Source organism: Dioscorea cayenensis, chromosome 9 (genome assembly GCF_009730915.1).
Source record: "Dioscorea cayenensis subsp. rotundata cultivar TDr96_F1 chromosome 9, TDr96_F1_v2_PseudoChromosome.rev07_lg8_w22 25.fasta, whole genome shotgun sequence".
NCBI classification, from domain to species: domain Eukaryota; kingdom Viridiplantae; phylum Streptophyta; class Magnoliopsida; order Dioscoreales; family Dioscoreaceae; genus Dioscorea; species Dioscorea cayenensis.
Window position 1 is genome coordinate 5,301,328 of NC_052479.1, and position 23,667 is coordinate 5,324,994.

The 23,667-nt window shown below is 38.0% G+C and overlaps 1 protein-coding gene across 1 annotated transcript; it reads left to right on the forward strand.

Annotated features, from left to right (window-relative positions):
• The first annotated feature begins 21,356 nt into the window (after positions 1–21,356).
• LOC120269520 (gallate 1-beta-glucosyltransferase-like) lies at positions 21,357–23,192 on the forward strand. Its single transcript, XM_039276860.1, has 2 exons — positions 21,357–22,388; positions 22,495–23,192. Exons 1-2 carry the CDS (start codon positions 21,450–21,452, stop codon positions 22,954–22,956), a joined length of 1,401 nt encoding a protein of 466 aa, XP_039132794.1. The 5' UTR covers positions 21,357–21,449; the 3' UTR covers positions 22,957–23,192.
• The last annotated feature ends 475 nt before the right edge of the window (positions 23,193–23,667 follow it).

Here is a 23,667-nt window from a genome sequence, read left to right on the forward strand (position 1 = left end):
TTCCCAAATACATCATGCTCGGTTCCGAATCGGATCATTGATTATGTCGATGATCTACCTGCCATGGGGCGACACGCATGGGAGCAGGCGACGCACAAGTGGCTTTTCATGGAGGACATTCCACAAGCAAACGCCGAGCGCAAGATAGATGTGCGGGAAGAAGACCAACATGTGGTATATTATAGGGTTGTTCGTCGCTGCTTGACATCTCTGGTTTTATGAGTCGACCGGAACCGGAAAGAAAGTCCGCTTTCGTAAGATCCCAAGGATGTCGTGTATACGGTGAAAGTATCTTTACCGAAGCAAGCTGATTTATAGAAACCCGCTTTGTCATCGTCAAGGAAAAGAGGTAATAAATCATGGACAATGTTTAACGTATAGTAATTAATGTTTAAACATATTATTTAGCGTTTAAATTTATTATTTACAGTTTAAAATTTATTCATAAAGGTTTAAAAATTTTGTTCTCCGTTTAAATATATTCTATAATGTTTAAATATATAAATACTTTTGTTTAAATATAGTTTTTATAGTTTAAATTGAAATGATTTCACTAAATTGTTTGGTTTACTATATGTTAGTTTCCGAAATGTTCCGTCGAATGCTGAAAAAGAAATATTTGTTGGGGCCAACCGACGGATGGATGCTATCGCTCCCGAACCACTTGCTCAAGGCGTGTGATGTGAGGGTAGCCTCTATCGCGAGCGAGCTCGACTAATCGCTCTCCTACTTCCGACCCCACCACGCCGCACGCATTCCCCGACGCCGGAGAAGCCCTCCCATACCCCGCCAGATTGCAACAACTCCCCCGACCACGACAATGACAGTCCCCCGATCGTGGTAGTCCCTCCGACCGTGGCATGTCACCGACCGCACCACGAGGCTGAAGATGTCATCGCGAACTTTTATGCAGCGCATGCGAGTATTGACTGATCGAAGTTTCTCGGCTTGTCGCTCGGGTCGAGGCAATCGGAAGGACGTTTCATAATCGATCGCTACCGGCCCCTCCAAAGAAAATGAAGCACCCGGATGAACGAGGCGCGGAATTTGACGAAGATGACATCATCGGGTGGCCATTCCAAAACGGCCATATTCAAGAGACTTACGAAAAGAGGAGAACAATATCGCCTCGCCTCCACCGCCGGCCGATGATGAAACAATAGCAACACCATCGGCGGCTGATGCAAGTCATCGAGTTTGTCGCCGCTGATGACATGGCCGTGACGATGGAGGAGATCGTAGATGATGTTAGCCATGCCGCGATTGAGAACATTTACTCTCTTATTAACGAAATCCCCTACCTGGTGGAACCGGCAGCCGAGAGTGCGGCATCAAAGATGGACACAATCCCTGAAGAACAAGAACAAGGTAAGGGTGTGTCTCTCGTTGATGTCAGCGCGACTACGCATCGAGAAGATCGCTGAATCGCTGCCAGAGCTCATGGCCAACAAGATTCTCATCAAGCAAGACATAATCCCACAACAACAAGAAGCATGTAAGGATATGTTTCATGGGTTAATGCCGCTTTTCATCCCTCAGATCGAAGCCAGACACAATCCCACAACAACAATAACCATGTAAAGATATGTCTGTGATTGATGCTGTCGCCATCCCCGCATCGAAGGAAGATGTCGCTGTGCTAAACACCGCTAGGCTCAAGAACATGGGCAAGATGATGACCCTCGACCAAGCAACGAGATATGATCAAGGGAAATAAAAATTAGACGAGACGGCTCTGAAAAGTCTTTTGTTCCAAGAAGAAAAATGGGTTAGTTAATCGCTGCCTTAACAAATACGAGCAAGAGTTGATATGATCTTTCTCAACCGCTCCCTATGGACGTAAGTTTAAAAGTTTTTATGATAGTGTTTAAATGTTTATATATTATCACTTAATTTATATATTTAATGTTTAATTATTTATAATATTATTTGAAAATTGCCTATATCATTTAAATAGTTACAATATGGTCTAATTATATTTATTATCGTTAAACTAAGCACTGTCGTGTGGAAGAATGACGCTATCAACAACACATGGGACAAACTATACACAAAGCAGGACGACGCACATGAAACTACTATGGCTATGATCGGAGATGCCGTGTGCAACTTGCATGAAGTTCAAATTGTCATCCTCCCGATAATCATGAATGACCACTTTCATGTCGTTGTCCTTGACAATGATAAACAAGAATACATGCATTATTCTTCATGTGCGGGGTACGATAAAGACGCGTTGGACATGGTAAGTTCTTTAAATTATGTCCGATTAATAGTGTTTGGTATTTAATCGGTATTCTAATATCAACTTGTATATCTCGACTACTGAATCTATTCGACATTTCAGGTCGACATGGAGTTCGCTAGTCGAGCAATCCCTCAAAGTACCCACTAGTTCACCTACATGGAAATCCTCACGACAAAAACAAGGAAGTGTCGATTGCTGCCTGCCTATGTCATTCGGGTTTATCGAGCAATTACTCCGATGAGAACTACGGCTACCGCAAACAAACATCCCTTATTTGAAATTAAAGTATATTTCCCGCATACTTAAGGAGGGGAGGGCAACCGCCATCCATGAAAAAAGGGGGTCATCGCAAGCTGGGTTGATAGAATTCCTAGTTTTTGTTTGTTTTCAAATGTAAAACCAGTCAAAACTGCAATTCATTATTTTTGTTTTCGAAAAACATGACAAATTTTATCAATGTAAATTTTGTTTGTTTGTTTTCAATTGTAAAGCATGTTAAATTCAATCTCAGCCATTTCATTGTTTAACTTATAGCTGTCATTGTTTACCTTTCGGGCCTCATTGTTTAAATTTACCAATTATCGCTTAAATATCAGTGTTAAATATTTAACATGACGCTTTCTCTGCTTAAAATGACACTCGCTCCGCTTAAATAAATGCTGCTCACCGTAAAGAATAAGAGTTTATCTATTTAAATATGAAAAGTTGGCACTTAATTCAGTTTGTTTCTTTTTAGAAATCAGCTTATTTACAATGCCTAGTCAGCCATAGCTTTCATCGCAAGATCTCACGTATCAGACCGGATCTGCGGCAGTGCCGCAATGTAACCTCATGGACATCAAACGGTCGCGACTCGATCCTCTTCGCCTCAGGATGCCCGTGCTGCCTTCTCGCCACAAAGCGTCGCAAACGAAGCTCACGATTTCGCCTCAAGGCTTGTTATTGTTCGGCATGGGGAATATAGCTTCCTTATACGCCAGTTTGTAATTGTCGACGGTGAAGTAGCCGCTAATAAATCGATTAACGTTGGTGTCTGTCTGCATGATTGCAGCGCAAGCGTGTTTGCAAGAGATACCATAAACTTGCCACCTTCGATATGAACAAGTTCTAATGGCAAGATCAACAGAGTTACTGCACTGGTCGATCACTTCGTAACGATCATCAACACAAAGACCAACACGAAGATTTCGGCTATCCTCGACAATTATCTCTACCTTCGAATGTATGTTTGGTCATAAGTAGGTCTCCCATTTGTTCGCTTGCTCACGGTGGTTACATAACATGCACATCAACTTGAACCTGTCAAACAAGGTTAAACAAACACAGTGATTGTTAAATAATTGGTAAACTGTTTTAAACAGTAGGATAAATATTTAAATGATGAAAATAATATTTAAAGTCAAACAATAATATTTAAACAATTATGAAACATTTTAAAGGATAACACCAAATGTTAAGTGTAAATCAACATTCGAAAACCTTATGGAGTCAACCATTTTCGTCACCGGCAAATGGCGAGCTTCTTTGATCCAAGCATTGAATGACTCCGCGACATTTGAATACATCTCACCCCAACGATCACCTCTGAACAGATAATTCAACGAACGTGCCATATCCGATTTATTAATCAACCAGATGATGGGCTTCGGGTGATGCGACTCCCAAATTCATTCACAAGATGATCGAATTCTTTAGCCGCGGATGCCTCACGCAATGCGAAAAGCATATAGACCAAAGACTCCTCCCTCAATGCCTTCCCAAGTCTCGACATTGGCTTTCATAAAGATTGGCCTCCAAAATGTCGAAGACAGATGCATGTGGGCGAGAAGGGAAGACTCTCGCAATCTGCGCTCACAATGCCCTCGACTCGTCCGACACGAAGGTAATTATCTCATGATAATCTCCTCCATCGTGATAAAAGCATCGCCTAACTTGATACGAACCAAGTCCAATTGGCATCGGCCTCATCGTCGACAATACCAAGGCGACGTGGAAAACCATTGTTTCCATCTTTCCCTGCGGGCACCCAAGAGAGTACCCCTGATACTTTCCAAAGAGGTGGTACCATCGAGAAAATGCAGCAGTCCGTAAGCCCTCTTGAATCCCACAATACACGCTACGAAAGAAAAAGAATGCACGCTTAAAAATGATCAACGTCTCTTTCCACGATCGTAATGTTGCCGGGTTTGTCTCACCACCTTATCCACGCACTGAAAGCAACAAATCATAGCCGCAGATGTCGCCGCCGAGGACCACCCTGTGCATGCTCTTTCCCCAATCAAGCTCTTACTTGTATGGTATATGGACACCATGTTCCCCTCAACATGTCCTCATAAATGTCGATGGCCTCAGACAAGGGCTCGTTCTGAGCTTCCAATCACCTCGTAGCACTTACCCATTTTTGGACGCCGGATGCGACGAACCTATTCCACCAACGCAAGTGTGTGACGGGTTGATTGTCTTGATTTTGAAAGTATTTTTTTATTATATTCTTTTTGATGCATGAAGGCGCCTAATCGACAACCATCTGGCACAAGATTCCACAACACCGATAAGTTTTTCGCTTTTATGAATTTGAAGTCAAAATCCGCTTGATTGCAGAAAAATTTCGGCACGCCCATGAAATGTTCAACACCGCCAAAACGCTTTCTCCGATATCCAACAACAAGACTTCGAATGATCTAACGAGGAAGGAAGACATCTCTACACCGCCGTGGTCACCATGGGTTGAACGGGAGCGCTGCAGTAATCCCGAATTCCCCGCCAACACTTCAATTAAATGAAAAGATCAATATTTTAAGTAGAGAATAAACTGTTTAAGTGATAAATTAAAAATTTAAACGTTAAATTAAATAGTTAAATAGTGAATAATTAATTTAAACGAATAATATAAAATTTTAACCAGTGACTGACATACTTAAACAATAATGAACCTATATAACTGGATCAAATAAAAGAGAAAGAACTTACAACGAGAAAAACTCATTTTTAGTAGGATTCAACAATGGCACATTGTCTGTCTCAACAACAAGATCAACTACAGCGCATTTGAAGATGGAGTGCACGTGACATCATCCGCCGAAGTTAACATCGCTTTTCATCGACAAACTGCTTTTATATCAATCGGTGTGATAAACTTCACCTCGACAAGGGAAACTTTCGAGACCCCATCGATCACATTTCTCGCCTAACACCAACTCCCAAGAAGTCTCGAGCCGTGAACATTAGCACTTTTCCCTCCCCGTCAGTATCTAGTAATACCACAAAAACTTCCATAATATATCGGCCGAAAACCAAATCGTACAAACCAAATGAAGAGAATAAGAACAAAAAGAAGAAGAAGAAGAGGATGTAAAGAACAAACAAAGAATAAAAAGGCAAACAAAAAGTGCGCACAGATTGTATGAATAAAGGTTAGACTAGACATGATGTGATTGGGGGTTATTTTTCCCTCCATCCCAAGGGCAAAAAAGAAAATAACTAGTGTGGACCTACTTAAATTGACAGACAAGAGGTAATCCCTAGAGACAAATATTATCGATCCATTGTACTTTTTCGATCGACATCCTTGTCTGAAATCGCCTCCGCTTCCACCATTGTCGCGAGGAAGCCATATTGTCATTGTCGTCAAGGAAAGTTCTCACCTTATCATGAGTCTTTTGTTTAAACGCTCAAGCTTTTTATGTTTAAACCATCACATATAATGTTTAAACTAACGGTTAACTGCTTTAAAATAATTTCTATATCGCTTAAAATATAGTGATTTAACGCTTTTAAAAATATATGTTATTGTTTAAAATTGAATGCTTTTCAACGACATCGCTAAAAGATGGATATTTTTTTCCAAAACCTACGATATTTTTCGAAAACCTCCTGGGTACCTCATGGGTCACTGTTTAAACATCTTTATGTATTTGCTTAAACACCGCTCTCACTCGCTTAAAGAGTAAATCGATTTTGTTTAACATTTTTGTTTTGTTTTATAATGCCATTTTTATTTCTCAAAATTGTTTTTACTATGTCTCGCTTTAAATATCACAAAGTTATCACAAGTTGACACTCAAATAAGTTTGTTTTCATTTAAAAATAAAACATTTACAACATTTACAACTGTACGCCTTCTCGGACCTCGGACACTCACGAGTCGACCCTCGCTCGCCTATTAAGATTTCGCCTGACTCACGAAGTATCTCAGCACTCTTGAATGCTCACGGCCGTGCACAACATCGCGATCAACTCGAACCTCGCACAGCAGAGAACACAACACGCTAAAAAGGTTAAGCAAACACATCGATAACAACGCCTATTAATCAATGTGTCATGGTCTCGACTTAGCGCAAGATCTTGAGAGTTAAACACGTAAAAATAATATTTGTACTAATCGATGAAAAGTTTTTAAAGGGTGAGAACAATTCTCAAGTGATAAATATCAACTCCATTTTAAAGGATGTTTCATGATCTTCCTCCTCTGGAGAATCCTCCGCAATCAAGCAATAAGTGAAAACTTTCTTTCTGCCCAAGTCGAAAATGGCCGCTAATCGCTACCCATCATCCACCACCGAGAATCCTCCGCGATTCGTGCAATTATGCGGGAATTTTCGACTTGGGCAAGAAAAATAGTTTAACTTGTCACGTGATTACGACCGATTGATTCTGAAGATAAGGAGGATCATGAGACATCCTTTAAGATAGAGATGATCTTTAAATTTTGGTCTGACTCCAGCAAATATCATAGACAAGAAGCAGAGAAGGACGACAAGGAGGGTTGTCCAGGGGAAGAGTTCTTCCTTCTCATTTATGGTGTGAAGTCCACAAGAAGGTTGACGCTTGATCCGAGAAAAAGGGAAACGCACGTGGACCAAGCTCGACTAATCACAACAAACGAGTCTTTCGACATTTATAGTTACGCGTGCGAGAAGAATTAATGGCGTCATTAATTCTTCCCAGACTGATACCATAAACTCTGCCATCCGCCACATGCCAACACTTCGATTCAAATCGAAAAAGATCAATATTTTTACTGCGAAACTTTGAGAGTTTACACGTTAGGTCAATATTTATACGTTAATATGAATAGTTAAATATATAAAGACAAATTTAAACAAATATGTAATATATTTAAACATAGAATAGCATAGTTAAACAGTATTTAATGTATACAACTAGATAACCATAAACGAGAAGAACTCTGACAAACGAAATGAAACTCGCTTTTCGAGAGGGATTCGACAATGGCACATCGTCTGCTCTCGACAATCAAGATCGACTACGATTTCATTTGAAGATGGAGTGCACTTGACCAATCGACTGGAAGTCAATTTTATTTTCCGTTGGACAAACCGATTTATATCTCTCGCATGATAAACTTCACCTGACTCGCTTTTTCCAAACAGATTTACATCTATCATTACCACAAAAACTCTCCATAATAAACATCAATTGTTTATAAATTCTGTTACTCCCCCCTCCCGCAGAATGGTCAAAGTGATAGCAACGAAGAGATTCTCACCGTATTACAAAACCGGCAGAACTGAGATCGAACAAATCAAATGAGGAGAAGAACAAGAAGATGTAATACAACTTCAAAACATTGTCTAGCGTAAATCCCCCACATAAAAAGTTGGACATAATGTGATTTTGACGCTTTTTCCGACCATTTTCAAGGGCAAAAATGGTATTTCACAACATGAACCCATTTGAAGTGAACGGTAGGGGGTAAAAGGGAAGTTAAACAATAACGGAAGGGTTGTCCGGGGTTTGCCAAACTTGGAGAGGCTGTTTGGGAATATTTGAAATTCATGAGGGGTAAACAGTAATTTTCCCTTTTTTTTAACATATGCGGAAAAATCCAATTTTTTAAATCTTTTTAAATTATTATTATTTTTCAAAAACTTATTTTCTAAAATAGTAATTGTTTTGAAAAATTATTATTATTATTATTTTTAGTTGAATAACTTTTAATTTAAAAAACAATAATTGCATTCAAGTATAAATCGAAAATAGTTAAGTATAGGGATGGCAAAACCCGATCCGCCCCGAAGTTCCCGCTCCGATCCGCCCTGATCCGCCCCGATTTTTGAGTGAGGGAGGCGGGTTTGTATTTGCTTGCCCCGCCCGCCCGCCCGCCCAGATAATAATTTAATTTATTATAAATATTATATAATGTTTAGGGTAAATGAATTTTTTAAAAAATTTTCAATAAATTTCTTATGAGTTGTTTTTAAAAATATATGTTTTATAAAATAAATCTATTTTATAAATGTTTTTAAGATTTTAAATACTTATTTTATAACTATAAGCAGGCGGGAGATTAACGAAAACAAAAACGGAATGGGAATAGTGCCCGCCGCGTGCTTGCCCCGCTTATTACCATGCGAGGGAGGGGATGGTAGAGGCATGCCCCGCCCCGCCTCGCCCCCCCCATTGCCATCCCCTAGTTAAGTACATCAATCATTTTTCATTACATATTTGATATTTCTATCATATCCAGGACAAGTAGTTTTATAATGTTAAGATTGGTTACATAAAAAGCATAAATTATGCCCAGTAGGATCAGTGTTTATATACATGTGCATGTTTGACCTCTAGTTAGTTTGTGGTTTGTCTATAGGTGGAATCATTTTTAGTTCAAACACAAATTGCCAAAATAAATAGTTTTAAATAATTTAAACCATTTACAAATTTTAAAAAGCATGCCAAATAATTTGTATTTTAATAATAATATTATAATTAATATATATAATTATGGTTTTAAAAAATATATAAATGTTGAAAATCATTATTATTTATTAAAATGCCTAAAAGACGAAGAAGATGTAATGATGATGATGATGAAATTTATTTCAAAATAAATGCGGTTGAAGAAAGATAAATTTTTTTTACAGAATTAATAATAATTTAAAAATGATTTAAAGAAATAAAAATATTTTATTTTTGTGATTTTTCAAAAGACAAGAGTGTGTAACTGTATATAAAGAAAATTAATATGGTAGTATTTTTAAAAGGTTTATTCATCATCCATGAATAAATTTCACATGGGGTTATTTGACAATTAAAAAAAATGAATCACTAAAATGATCATTGTACTTTTCTCTATAGTTTCAATATTTTTTTCTTTCTTTCCTTTTGATCCCTGCATCTGGAGATTCTATCTTTTTGGTCCCCACATTTTAAAAAATGAGAAAGAGACGATAAGGGAGGGAAGGAAGGGAAAGTAAAAGAGAAATGAAAGGACGGATTGAACCCTTCTTTTGGATAGAAAGCAAAATTTTATGGAGAAAAGAAAATGAGAGTTTTCTGATAAACCTTGTTTGGTTAAGGAAAGGAATAGAAAGGACGGGAAATGATATATAATAAAATGATTTACAAATTATATCCTTATTATTAAATAAAAATTACTTATTTCTACTTAAACACATCATTATAAATATCCCAAATAAATTCACACTTTAAATAGATTTTTTTTAATAAATATTAAAATTATTACAATTATTTGGATTTTGATTCTTATACTTTAATTTTTCCTCTTCTCAAATACCATCATTTATTTTTTTGCTTTGAAAATATATCATACATTATTATCTTGTATAGGACAAAAAAAATATTGTTATTTACATTATCACAATGGACTGATGCTTGATTCGGTCTATTAAAATATAAAATAATTAAATTAACATAAACACAAAAAAAAATACATAAAAACAAGGATATGCGATGGGTGCTATGTGAATATTTGATTAAAATAAAATTAAATTGAAAAAAGTGAAAGAAAAGCTTATGAAGTGATGTTATGTAATTAATCTAAAAAATTAAGGGTATTAAGGTCTTTTAAAATATTTTTAAAATTTTTAGGAGATTATCCCTCCTCTCATCACCCTCAAATCAGGGGACTAGAAAAATTGGGGTTTCGGAGGTCGAGAGTTAACCCTTCATTTCCCTTCGTTAAATTAAAAATATCTATTCAAATGAAAGAAGAGCTCAGTCTGACCCTCAAAAGCCTCACTTACTTTACTTTCTCTTGCCGGCCCTCAATCCAAATGTAGCATTTCTCTTTTTTCCCTTTTGGTCCACGCACTAGAGATTTTATCTTTTTTTGGTCCCTACACTTTTTAAAAAAATGAGCCATAGAGGTCCATCTCATTTACTTATTATTAGTTTTGCTATCTATTTTATTTGACGTGGCTTTCTTTGGAATAAAAATAGGGAAAATTATTTAAAAATCCTTTGAAAGTTTTCAGGTTTTCTCTGCAATCCCTCTGACATTTGTACTTCCCATATAACCCTTCTTTTTTACCTAGATTCTTTTTGAGTCCACCCTTTTAGTAACACCCGCTAGATGATTTTATGTCTAATGGCAGAAATGCTCCTCTCTTTTCCTCCCGCCCAATCACATCAGCTTTATGGTAGGTAATGGCAGAAGACTTCATCTTCATCATCTCCATCTTCATCCTCTGTCTTTTGTTCTACTTCTCATGTTCTTCTTTTCCCTTGTCGGTGTTCTTTTTCTTTGCCTCATTGATTATGTTGTTCAAGTAAGCAACATCTTCAATCCCGTCATTCGATTTTGTTGGGGTTGTAGTTCGGGTTTTCAGATTTTTTTAATTGATGGGTTTCTCCAATGTTTTACGTGGGTGTTAATCATCATGGAGACATTCTGTGCTATAACTCGTTTCAAAGGCGAAGGACGATTGCTACAATTTACAGTCCTCACCGCATGGGAGGTTGTTGTGGGCGAGATATGTGAACTTCAGATAATACACAAATAATACACAGAAAGAGGATATTTTACAGAGGAAAAATGTATATTACACAGAAAGAGGATATTGTACATAGAAAGAAACGTATATTATACATAAAAGCCCGAAACCCATTATCGTTATAAACACCACCAAAAATTGGATTCTACACAGGAAAAATTAAAAAATACACATAAAAAGCACACAATAACAATTTGTAGAAACTCAGGCAATTTCTCCGTACCTTTTCGCTTGGTTGTTGGCTTGCAGGAAAGCACATGAGTTTGTGGGAACTTGGGTTGAAAAGCGAGTGCGAAGAGACCTCCGATTGGCAACATCTCTCAAAAAAGTCGATCGTGAAAAAAATATTTGATTACACTTCCCCAGCTTATGATTCTGCATAATGTCAAATATCTCAAGATATTATCTTTGGCTAAATGCTATAAATTAGAGCGCCACTCAGGAAGCAACGCATACACAAGTAGACAATCAAATACCAGCAAGTTTTCAAAATTAATAACATCATAAAATAACCAAAATCAAAGGATTGAAATCCAGACTCACAGCATTAACATCATACACATGCTTTCCTTTCCTCCTTACAAGCATCAAAACTCGATCAAACAAATGAGTTCTCGCCCACATAACTCCCCACTCAAACAATCAAATACCAGTGAAGGGTTTCGACATCAATGGAGAAGTGGGGAAGAGAGACGGATAAAAGATGAACAAGGGGCAAAATAGGTCATTTTTGTGGCCACTTATCTACGAGTAACCTCCATTCTGGTATACGTACTTGATGGGGATTTTTATTGAAAAGGAGGGACTTATGAGGAATAAGCAAATTTCAAGTGGGTTTTTAGAGCATGTGCAAACTATAGAGGGACTTATATGTAATTACCTGATAAAAATATTATTTAAAAATTAATGAAAACAATAAAAAAGTGGAAACAATCTCACTCTATTTTGGATTCAAATTTGGAATACCGGATCCTAATGAAAATCATGTAAACCCACTTTTCCCTTGTCTTTCCTCTTTGTTCATGTAGTTTCAAATCAGAGCACCCACTGCTCTTCGCTATTGTATCCACCACAACCACTACTAGTCTTCATTAACAACCAATATTCACTCTTCCACCTGTTGGGGAGCCCGGGGTATACAACACATAACGGACAAAACCTGGCAGTCAACACTATTCACCCCATTTGGATCAAACGACAAAAAAATACACAATTCTCATTCAAAAACCAATGTACATCATTTTTCAGAAAGAATCCTTGTGGGAAAACTCCTCACTACAAAGAGAAACCACAAGGACCTAGAGTGTTCAATTGGTATGGGAAGTGCTACAGTGTTCTTCTTCTCCTTAAGCTACAACCTAGCTTAATCCGGCTAATCAATGCATACAAACATACAATAAGCCTCTCTTGAGCAAATAAGAACACACAACAAGATGATAAACAACTTGCCCTAGCAACCTTCCCACCTTCTTGCAACCCCTAGCTTAGGTTTACAAGAATGAAGAAGAAGAGTACAAATATACCTTCACTTCTTCTTCTCTGAGCTCACAATCTTGGATCCGAAGCTCTAGGATGTCTTCAAAGCTTCCCCTTTAATGGATGTTGAAGCCCTAGCCCGTAGCCCTCTCTCCCTTTCTTTTTCTCTCAAGAAATCTCAAAGAATGCCCTATTCATTGAAGAGAGAATGAAGAGTTAAGTAACTCATTCGGGATGCTACAATAACCCATACGGTCTCCAGGCGGGCAGCATGGCGCCCGCATGAAATTCCCAGAACTAGAAATTCTCTCACGACTGCTACAGTACCACCGATACAGTACATCTGCTACAGTAACTTGCTACATTACCTGGCAGAAAAGAAAATTTTCAGTGAGGTTTACAGCCATTCTCTACATCCCCGTTGCTACAGTAATTTCTGCACAAACTCAATATTGAGTTATACATCCATCTTAGAGCTCCAAATAGGGCTGGACACCTCACAAACTCCCCCTCCAGCCCTACGACAAGGGAGATACATCACACAACCTGCTCACAAGTCATTCATCTTGGTCGGGGAGTTCATCCCGGCCAAGCTTTTACACAATTGTAACTTATCCTTAGAAGTTACCTTTGTCAACATATCGGCGGTGTTCACATTCATGTGGACCTTCTTCAATTGCAATTCTTGATCCCGAATTACCATCCGCAACCAATGGTAACGGACATCAATATGCTTTGTCCGTGCATGGTACATAGTGTTTTTGCTCAAATCAAGAGCACTTTGGCTATCACAAAACACCACATACTCTTCTTGCTTCACTAACAATTCGAAAAGAAACCCTTTCATCCATAGCATCTCCTTGCTAGCTTTAGTAGCTGCAATATACTCAGCTTCTATAGTCGACAAGGCTACACACTTCTGCAATTTAGACTGCCATGAAACAGCTCCCCCTGTAAAAGTAAACACATATCCTGATGTAGACTTCCTACCATCAAGATCACCTACCATGTCTGAATCTGTGAACCCTTCTAGAACTAGTTTTGAAGACCCAAAGCACAAGCACATATCTGATGTACCCCTCAGATATCTAAAAGTCCACTTCACCGCATCCCAGTACTCTTTTCCTGGATCAGAAAGAAATCTGCTCACAACACCAACAGCATGAGCAATATCAGGTCGTGTACAAACCATGAGATACATCAATGAACCAACTGCAGAGGAGTAAAGAACAGATGAAACTCCTTCCTTCTCTTGTACATTCTTTGAAGAGATCTTCCTTAGCTTGAAGTGGTTTGCAAGTGGCATGCTAACAAACTTAGCATTCTGCATGTTGAACCTTTTCAGAATTCTTTCAACATACTTCTCTTGTGACAACCACAACTTTCCAGCCTTCCTATCTCAGACAATACTCATCCCCAAGATTTGTCTTGCCGGACCTAAGTCTTTTATATCAAAAGACTTGGACAAATCACCCTTCAACTTGCAAATCATCCCAACATCTTTTCCAACTATCAACATATCATCAACATACAACAAGAGAATAATAAAATCATCACCAAATGATTTCACATACACACATGAGTCTCCATTTGTTCTCTTAAAAGAATGACTCACCATGAAAGAGTCAAATTTCATATAACACTACCTTGGAGCTTGCTTCAAGCCATACAAACTCTTTTTCAATTTGTAGACCATGTTCTCCTTCCCCATGACCTCAAAACCCTCAGGTTGAGTCATGTAAATTTCTTCTTGCAAATCACCATGCAAGAATGCTGTCTTTACATCCATTTCTTCTATCTCAAGGTTCAAACTTGCCGCCAGTCCAAGTACTACCCATATAGAGCTTAGCTTCACAACTGGAGAGAAAATTTCATCAAACTCAATGCCCCTTTTCTGAGCAAACCCTTTCACTACCAACCGGGCTTTATACCTGACTAGCTTGTCACCATCTTTCTTCAATTTAAATACCCACTTATTCTTAAGTGGTATTTTACCTTCTGGAAGCTCAACCAAATCATAGGTGTCATTTTTCTGCAAGGAATTCATCTCCTCTTGCATAGCTTCCAACCAACACTCCCTATCTGAAGAGGATTGAACTTCTTCATAGCTCTATGTCTCTCCCTCTTCAACAAGCAATAAATATTCAGAACTAGGATATCTCTTGGATGGTTCTCTCTCCCTAGTAGATCTCCTGATCTGGGGCTCAACAGTCTCAAGCAATGGAGGCAGCTTCCCCTGCTCAATACCTACTGCATCTGGCTGTGCAGTATCATCATCACCATCCAACTTATCAGTAACTGTAGCGGGCTCATCTGTACCCTGTTCTGTCTCCCGTTCACCTCCATCATCTGTGGCTCTTCTCAATGGAACAGTTGTTGATGTAGAGCATTCATCATCAACAATAACACGAGCAGGCTTCTCTGTCTTCTCACAATCTGCTATGGTTTCCTGCTCATGAAACACAACATCCCTGCTTCTAACAAGCTTCTTCTTCTCTAGATCCCACAACCTGTAACCATACTCCTCATCGCCATAGCCCACGAATATACAAGGGAGTAGCTTTCTTGTCTAGCTTTTGATCTACTGCTCCTTAGGTATATGCATGAAGGCTTTGCACCCAAAAAAACCTTCAAATGTGAGTAACTCGGGATCTTTCCACGACTACACTTTCTCGGTAGATCAAAGCCCAAAGGACCCGATGGAGATCCATTCAACACATAACGAGCAACCACATTTGCTTCACCCCTAAAAATGCCTTAGGCGACTTTTGCCATTCTCGGCATACATCGACTCTCTCGACAAAGGGTGTGATTCATCGCTACCGCAACACGATTATCTTTGAGGAGTACTGGATTACTGTCAACTCATGCCGGATTCCATGCTTGGAGTAATAAGCATGAAACTCTTTGGAGGTGTATTCCCCACCATTATATGTACGAATACACTTCAAGCTGCGATCTGTCTGTCTCTCCACAATGGCATGAAAACTTACGAAAAAAATCTTGAACACGACTTTTTGTATCTCAAAACAATACACCCAAGTCTTGGTGAAGCATCATCAATAAAAGGTAACAAAATACATGTTGCCACCCAAAGACTCCACCTCTATGGGACCACACACATCAGAATGGACCAACTCCAATCTGTTTTCCTTCCTTTTAGCAGGTATACAGAAGGAAACTCTGCGATGCTTACCAAACAAACAATGATCACATGAGTTCATAGTCATACCTTTCCACTAGAGAGCGAGGAATAAAGGAGCATTTTGCCGATAGCTGCAGTCCTTTCTCACTCATATGTGCCGACCTCTTATGCCACAAGTTTGGTGAAGTATCATCTTCAGCGACATTGATATGACTAGAACAATGCTTTTAACCAAGTCTTATACATAGTACTGACACAACTTCCTGTTGCTACTAGTATAGACCCACGGAGAAGCTTCCACTTTGCCCATCTTTTACGCCTCTTGTCATACCCTTCCTTGTCGAGGACATTAATAGCAAGCAAGTTCATCCTCGGATGCGGGATGTGCCTCGCATCCTTCGAGAATCAATGTACAACCTATGTTGGTCTGAACCATAATGTCACAAATGCCTACAATCTGCAACACACTCTTGTTTCCCATCTTGGTGTCACCAAAGTCACCACCTTTGTAAGTTGTAAACAACTCCCTCCTGGGAACACAATGGTATGCTGCACCTGTATCAACAATCCATTCAACAGATGGATCACCAACATGATGACAATTACTATGCCCACACACCAACGACATTGTCTCCACATCAGAAATAACTGCTGTCACACTACCACCATCTATTTTCTGCTTGCATTTCTCTTGCTTCAACAATCTGCAATTTCTCTTGATATGACCGGCTTTCCCACAATGATAACACTTTATCGGTCCTCTTGACTTAGACCGATTCTTGGACTTATCACGACCTGAGGTACTTTGCTCTCTATTCTTTGGATCTTCCCTATTCTACGTAACAAGTGCACGATTAGACCCATGATTACGTGCTTCTTCTTCTTGCCTCTTCATTTTAGCAAACTATCCTTTGCCATTTTGTATAGTCACCTTGCCATACAGTGCGGAATTCATCCTTTATCACCACCAAGGTGTCCCCAGCTGTCTGTGATGAATCAAGAAGAAACAACACATTAATTTTATCATTGAAATTAACCCCCATAGTCGTCAACTGATTCAACAAGTCTTGAAAATCACTTAAGTGCTCTACAATGGATCTCCCATCTTTGTATTTCAATTTGGAGAGCTTCTTAACTGCAAACACCTTATGCATTGCAGTCTTCCTCTCATAAAGAGCTGCTAGCTTTCCCCAAGTTACATGTGCATTTTTCTCTTGGGCTACATGGTGGAATACACTAATATCCACCCACTTCCTGATCTTTCCCAAAAGCCTTCCTGTCTAACTTCTTCCGGGCATCATCAGACATCTCCTTAGGCTTTGCTGAATCACCCAATACGAGATCAAACAAATCCTTAAAATACAGATAATCCTCCATCATTGGATTCCAAATTGAGTAATTTGCCGCCGTTAACTTCATCATGGATCTTGCATCTCCTTCCATAACAAATAAGTGAACAAATAGCTCTGATACCAGTTGTTGGGGAGCCCGGGGTATACAACACAGTGGACAAAACCTGGCAGTCAACACTATTCACCCCCTTTGGATCAAACGACAAACAAATACACAATTCTCATTCAAAAACCAATGTACATCATTTTTCAGGAAGAATCCTTGTGAAAAAACTCCTCACTACAAAGAGAAACCACAAGGACCTAGAGTGTTCAATTGGTATGGGAAGTGCTATAGTGTTCTTCTTCTCCCTTAAGCTACAACCTAGCTTAATCCGGCTAATTAATGCATACAAACATACAATAAGCCTCTCTTGAGCAAATAAGAACACACAAGAAGATGATAAACAACTTGCCCTAGCAACCTTCCCACCTTCTTGCAACCCCTAGCTTAGGTTTACAAGAATGAAGAAGAAGAGTACAAATATACCTTCACTTCTTCTTCTTTGAGCTCACAAGCTCGGATCCGAAGCTCTAGGATGTCTTCAAAGCTTCCCCTTTAATGGATGTTGAAGCCCTAGCCCGTAGCCCTCTCTCCCTTTCTTTTTCTCTCAAGAAATCTCAAAGAATGCCCTATTCATTGAAGAGAGAATGAAGAGTTAAGTAACTCATTCGGGATGCTACAGTAACCCATACGGTCTCCATGTGGGCCGCATGGCGCCCGCATGAAATTCCCAAAACTAGAAATTCTCTCACGGCTGCATGGAGCCCGTGAGGTTTACAGCCATTCTCTGCATCCCCATTGCTATAGTAATTCCTTCACAAACTCAATATTGAGTTATACATCCATCTTAGAGCTTCAAACAGGGCTGGACACCTCACACCACCATTCTCTTGCGTTGCATTAGGCATGGCAAAGCCTTAACGAGGAATCTGCTTAAGTAGACCCTAGTGTGCACCTGCTAAGGAACCCGTAAGTACTCCATAAAATTGTGCATTACTAAGTTTCTTGAGTTATCATTAAGGAAAATGTTTCAATTTTAATTTATAAAATAGGGATTAGGCCATGGCATTAATTTTTCATTAATCAAAACAACTAATACTTACACCAAAGTTGACTCTTCAACAAAAAAAATAGGTCATCAAACACATATATCAAAGAAATTTTCAAATGAGTTATTCTTTACGTACTGTTGCTCTGATAGTTAAATTACATAAAAGTATTGTGATCAAAAGTTACAAAACATCAAACAATTTTGTGAAAACTTCTAGGTTTTACAAAATAATTAAAAAAAAATCGAGAACAAGGTTAGGTTCTTCCTCTCCGTTGATAAAATCAACATGATTTGGTAATTTTCTGCAAAACTTAGGTGAACTGGTTGCTCGACAATTGAGATTTCGGAAATTGCTTGGTAGTTGTTTGCAGGCAAGCTACCCTTGCATGTGAACGTCGGCACAAAACATCAGTGAACGAGGAGGTGATGGTCACGGTAACTGAGGACAGTGGTGGTCGTGATGGCTGCGGAGAGTGCGTCAGTCGATAAGGATGCAGAGGAGAAAGAAAATAGAATAATCGAGGGAAATTTAATTTTCATATTCGGATCTAGTCCGAATCCGAAACTTAGACAATAATTTATTATTATTGTTATTATTATTATTAGTTTTTTTAATTATATATTAATTTTTTATATAAAAAAAAGCCAAGTCACCTAACTTTAATGGTCTGTAATAGGATGGACCTCTATGCCCATTTCTAAAAGTGCATGAACAAAAAAATTAAAATCGACCAAAAATGAAGAGAGAGAAGATTACAGAGGTTATTTTAGTAATTATAAATAAAAAAAAATTATATTAGAAAAAAAACCCTAAAGTATATCTTATTCATATTAAATAAAATTTTAATATCTTAAGCTTAATGTTAAAATTGTCAATTAAAACCTAAAGGCTAAAGCAAAGAAATAATTGGACTTTCCTATTTTTTGGTTTTCACTTACACACAAATCACTTCAAGAAATTATAAAGTTAAATAATTTATTTTTACGTTATACTCCTTCCAGAATTTGGTCATGTTTATATGTCCCCTTTAATCAATTATGTATATATAGACAATCAATTAAAATTAGTTGCTAGTTTTAAATATGTAAATTTAATATTAACTTTTGGTGTAATTGCCATACAGGTCCTTATAATTGTGTACTTTCTGCCCTTTTAGTCTTTCTAATATTTTTTGGTACAATTAAGTCCTCATATTTGGTCGAGTTGGGTCATTCTAGTCCACTGCAATATTTTTATGTACAATTAAGTCCTTCCAATTTACACTTACTCATCTACACTGCGTACTAGAATGACCCAACTCAACTAAATATAAGGATTTAATTGTACATAAAAATATTACAAGGACTAAAAGGGCAGAAAGTATATAATTACAGGGACCTGTACAACAATTAAATCTTAACTTTTCAAAATTACCCTCGTTTAAAACTTCATCAAGTTTTCATTAATTTCTTAGTACTTAATTATATTTATTCTCTTTCTCAATTTAGTATTTTAGTTTTTTTGGAAGAAAAAAAGAATTAGAAGATATAAGAATACGCTTAAAATAAAAAGTAAAATTAGAAAAAAAATTATTTAATGTTTCATAATTTTTTTAAATGTATATGGAAAAAAATTATAAAGAAAGAAAGCTTATATAATGGGATGTATAAATAAGACAAGAGAGAGTATACAATTTTCAACAATAAAAAAAAATAACACACAGTTGAATTACATAATTGACTGGCATGCATTTGTCCTTGGTTATAATTTTCTTTTTGATTGTAACTTGCTGTGAAAATGACACCAAAATTTGATCTAATCATTTTGTTCTTCCTTCTGAGCTTGATTCTCAAATAAATAATTCTTGAGGTTTATTTTCCCAACGAAGCTACTTTTGAAGCCACACAAGTTACAATCAAGACTGAAGTAAAGTTACAAACTTTTCTTTCTACATTTGAAGCCACACAAGTTACAATCAAGACTGAAGTAAAGTTACAAACTTTTCTTTCTACATTGCATCATGGCTTTGCCAATTTGTTTTTGGTTTCTTTGAATGTCACATCCGGTAATTGTACAAACCACGAATTCGAATTTTATACATTCGGTTAAAGATAAATAAAATACTAACTGTTTTAATATGATTGAAATATTATTGATTTAAAAAAAATTATCCTATTATGTATTTTTTTTGGTTATATATTGTCATATTTGTGATGTATATTATTTATATTTATTTAAAAAAAATTAGTAAAGTTGTTTGCTTCTTTATCAATTCGGTACTCGTAATTTGGATTATAACACTATAGTACCCCATAGTATAAACTGTTTATAAAAATGTGTTCTTGTGATGTAGTAAGAATTACCTATTTTTTAGTTAAATTTTAAGTTAAAAAAATAATTTAAATTTAAAATTTTAAGGAGATTACTATGTTTTGTAATTATATTATTCATTTATAATAATTGCCATTTCTAGTTATCGAGTAGAAATATGTCATGATGGGTTGGGTTTTTAATCTCATCCAATGCATGATGGGTAAGGTTACACTTGTACATGGATAGTGAAGACAATTAATTTTCGGTTGTGCGCACTATCTTGACTATTGCATTTGTAACATTTGTCAAAAAATTGTCTAAAGTTATACATGATTAATTTATAATCAATTAGAACTTAATCTTAAAACATTATAAATATTGTTTATTACTCTAAAATTGTGAACATTGGTTAATCCAATAAATAAGACATGCGCTTTCATGCAAAGGTTGAGTGTTTAAATTTTAACTAACATATGGTGTATAAAAGTATACTACACACAGATGGTGGTCCACGTAGTCCTAATCCTAACTATTGAATTTGTTGAATTGTCAAAATTTAATTTAAAGTTATGCCTGATTAGTTTATAATATAACTATATATATTTAGCAAAGGTTGACTTTGTAGGCATATAACAAGTCTGTTTTTCTTTTCTATATAACACTCAAACAAAATTCGGAATAAAGTTGATTGTATATATATATATATATAGAAAACCAGATTCAAGTTCTAGAGAAACCCCATTGGGACCATTTTGTTTAGTGGGCCCACTTATCTTATCACATGGCAATGAAAACGTAGCAGAGCAAAATTTTTTTTTTTTGTTTCCTTAAATTCAAAGTCATGCATGACTTGTTTATACATGCATTATATACACATCACAAGAGATTGTCATCCACTTGACTTCTTGTATGCAAAACATTAACAAGTCGATGTCCTCCATTTTTAATAATAATAATTATTATTATTAATTAATTAAATACATCAAAGTTGCTATTCATTCCCTCATTCCCCCTCTACCATCTCCACATCCACCTCCACCTCCATCTCCACCAAAACCCTAACCCTAACCCTAATTCTAGCCAGCATGGGCCAAGAACAAAACCCTCCACACGTCCTCTTCGTCTCCTTCCCTGGCCAAGGTCACCTGAACCCACTCCTCCGTCTCGCCAAGCGCGTGGCCGCCACCGGCCTTCTTGTCACCTTCTCCACCACCATCTCCGCCGGCCAAAAGATCCAATCCTCCACCTCCACTCTCCCCGGCGTCTCCACCCCCATCGGCTCCGGCCACCTCCGCTTCTCCTTCTTCTCCGACGGCACCGAGCTCCTTGACCCTTCTATAGACATCTCCACCCTCAGTCATCACCTCAACACCATCGGCTCCTCCTCTTTCTCCTCCCTCCTCCGCAGCCAATCCTCCGACGGCCACCCCGTCTCCTTCATCGTCAACAACCCTTTCATCCCTTGGGTTCTTGACATCGCCGGCGACTTCAATATCCCCTGCGCCGTTCTTTGGATTCAGTCCTGCGCCGTCTTCTCCATTTACTATCACTATTATCACTCCCTCTCTACCTTCCCATCTTCCGACAACCCTAATCCAACCATTACCTTGCCCGGCCTCCCACCACTCACCGCCGGCGACATCCCCACCTTTCTCCTCCCCACCAACCCCTACCCTTCTCTCACTGACTCCATCCTCTCCCAATTCAAAAACATCTCCAAAGCTACCTACATCCTCCTCAACACCTTCGACGAACTCGAACACGATGCTATCCAATCCATTTCCAAGCTCTTGCCGGTCATCCCTGTCGGACCTCTCATCGAAGACGAAGAAGATGAAGAGAAGTCCAAGAAGATAAGAGGTGATCAATGGAAGGTGGCAGATGAGTGCATGGCATGGTTGGACGAGCAGAAAGCCAATTCCGTTGTTTACGTGTCACTTGGGAGCATCGTCGTCTTGTCGCCGGAGGAGATGGTTGAGATGGCCACCGGACTTAAGAACACCGGCCTGCCATTTCTCTGGGTGGTATATATATATATAGTGTTTTTTTATACTTGAAATTAAGAGTGATGTTATATTATTATTATCATCATCATCATCATCATTATCTTTATTTTAAAAATTTGTGAAGGTGAGGGAGGAGTTGGAGAAGTACTTGCCGGAAGGGTACGTGGAGGAGATGAAAGGGAAAGGAATGGTGGTGAGATGGAGCCCTCAAGATAGGGTTTTAGGGCATGAAGCAGTTGCATGTTTTGTTAGTCACTGTGGATGGAACTCAACGTTGGAAACGATGGCTGCCGGAGTGCCGGTGGTGGCGTACCCTCAGTGGGGGGACCAGGTGACTGATGCGAAGTTTTTGGTGGATGTATATGGGGTGGGGGTGAGGATGAGCTCGCCGACGAGGAGAGAGGAGGTGGTGAGGTGTGTGGAGGAGGTGGTGGCCGGAAAGGAATCGGAGAAGATGAGAAGGATGGCCGGAGAGTTGAAGGAGAAGGCTAGGAAGGCAATCAAGGAAGGTGGGTCTTCCTTTGTGAATGTTAAAAGATTTGTGGATGGCATTGCAATACCTCTGAACAACAACAAAATCAGTTAAAAAAGTGTTTGTTAGCATTTGCTAGTGTTGGAGTTTTGCCCATTATGTGTTGTTGTTACTAATTACTATTTATTGTGAGGGTTGATTTGGAACATTGTTATTAATGTGTAGTCTAGCTCCCATCGTACATCCCTTTCAAGATATTTGTTTAATTTGAATGGCAACAACAACAACAACATTAGTTGGAAAGTGTTTGTAGGCATTTGCAAGTGTTGGAATGTTGCTCATTATAATCATTTCAATTGTTTGGGTGTTTTTATTTGGTTGACTGAATTATAAAAAAAATTATTTAAATTATTTAATTTTAGAATTATTATCAATTGGGTCACTTGTATGATGTTGTTGATGGCATACTATCATTCATTTTTCTTCCTATATGTATTATATTGTTGTTAAAAATATCATTTACCTTGCCAATACTTTCATGTAACTAATGATGCGGCGTGAAATGTTACTCAACATTGATATGTTCTTGAAATGGGTGGCATTTGCAGGCGTCCAAGTTTTGCGCATTATGTATTATTGTTACTATGCGTGATGGGGGTAGATTTGAAACATTGTTATTATGTATTATTGTTACTATACCTGAGACTATCCTTACCGAGATATCCAAGACTGTTAGGAAGTTCTTCTGGTGTAGGAATGGCAATGGAACGGGCATCCATAATGTTGGTTGGAAGTCTTTAATTTCAGGTAAATCTGAGGGGGGCT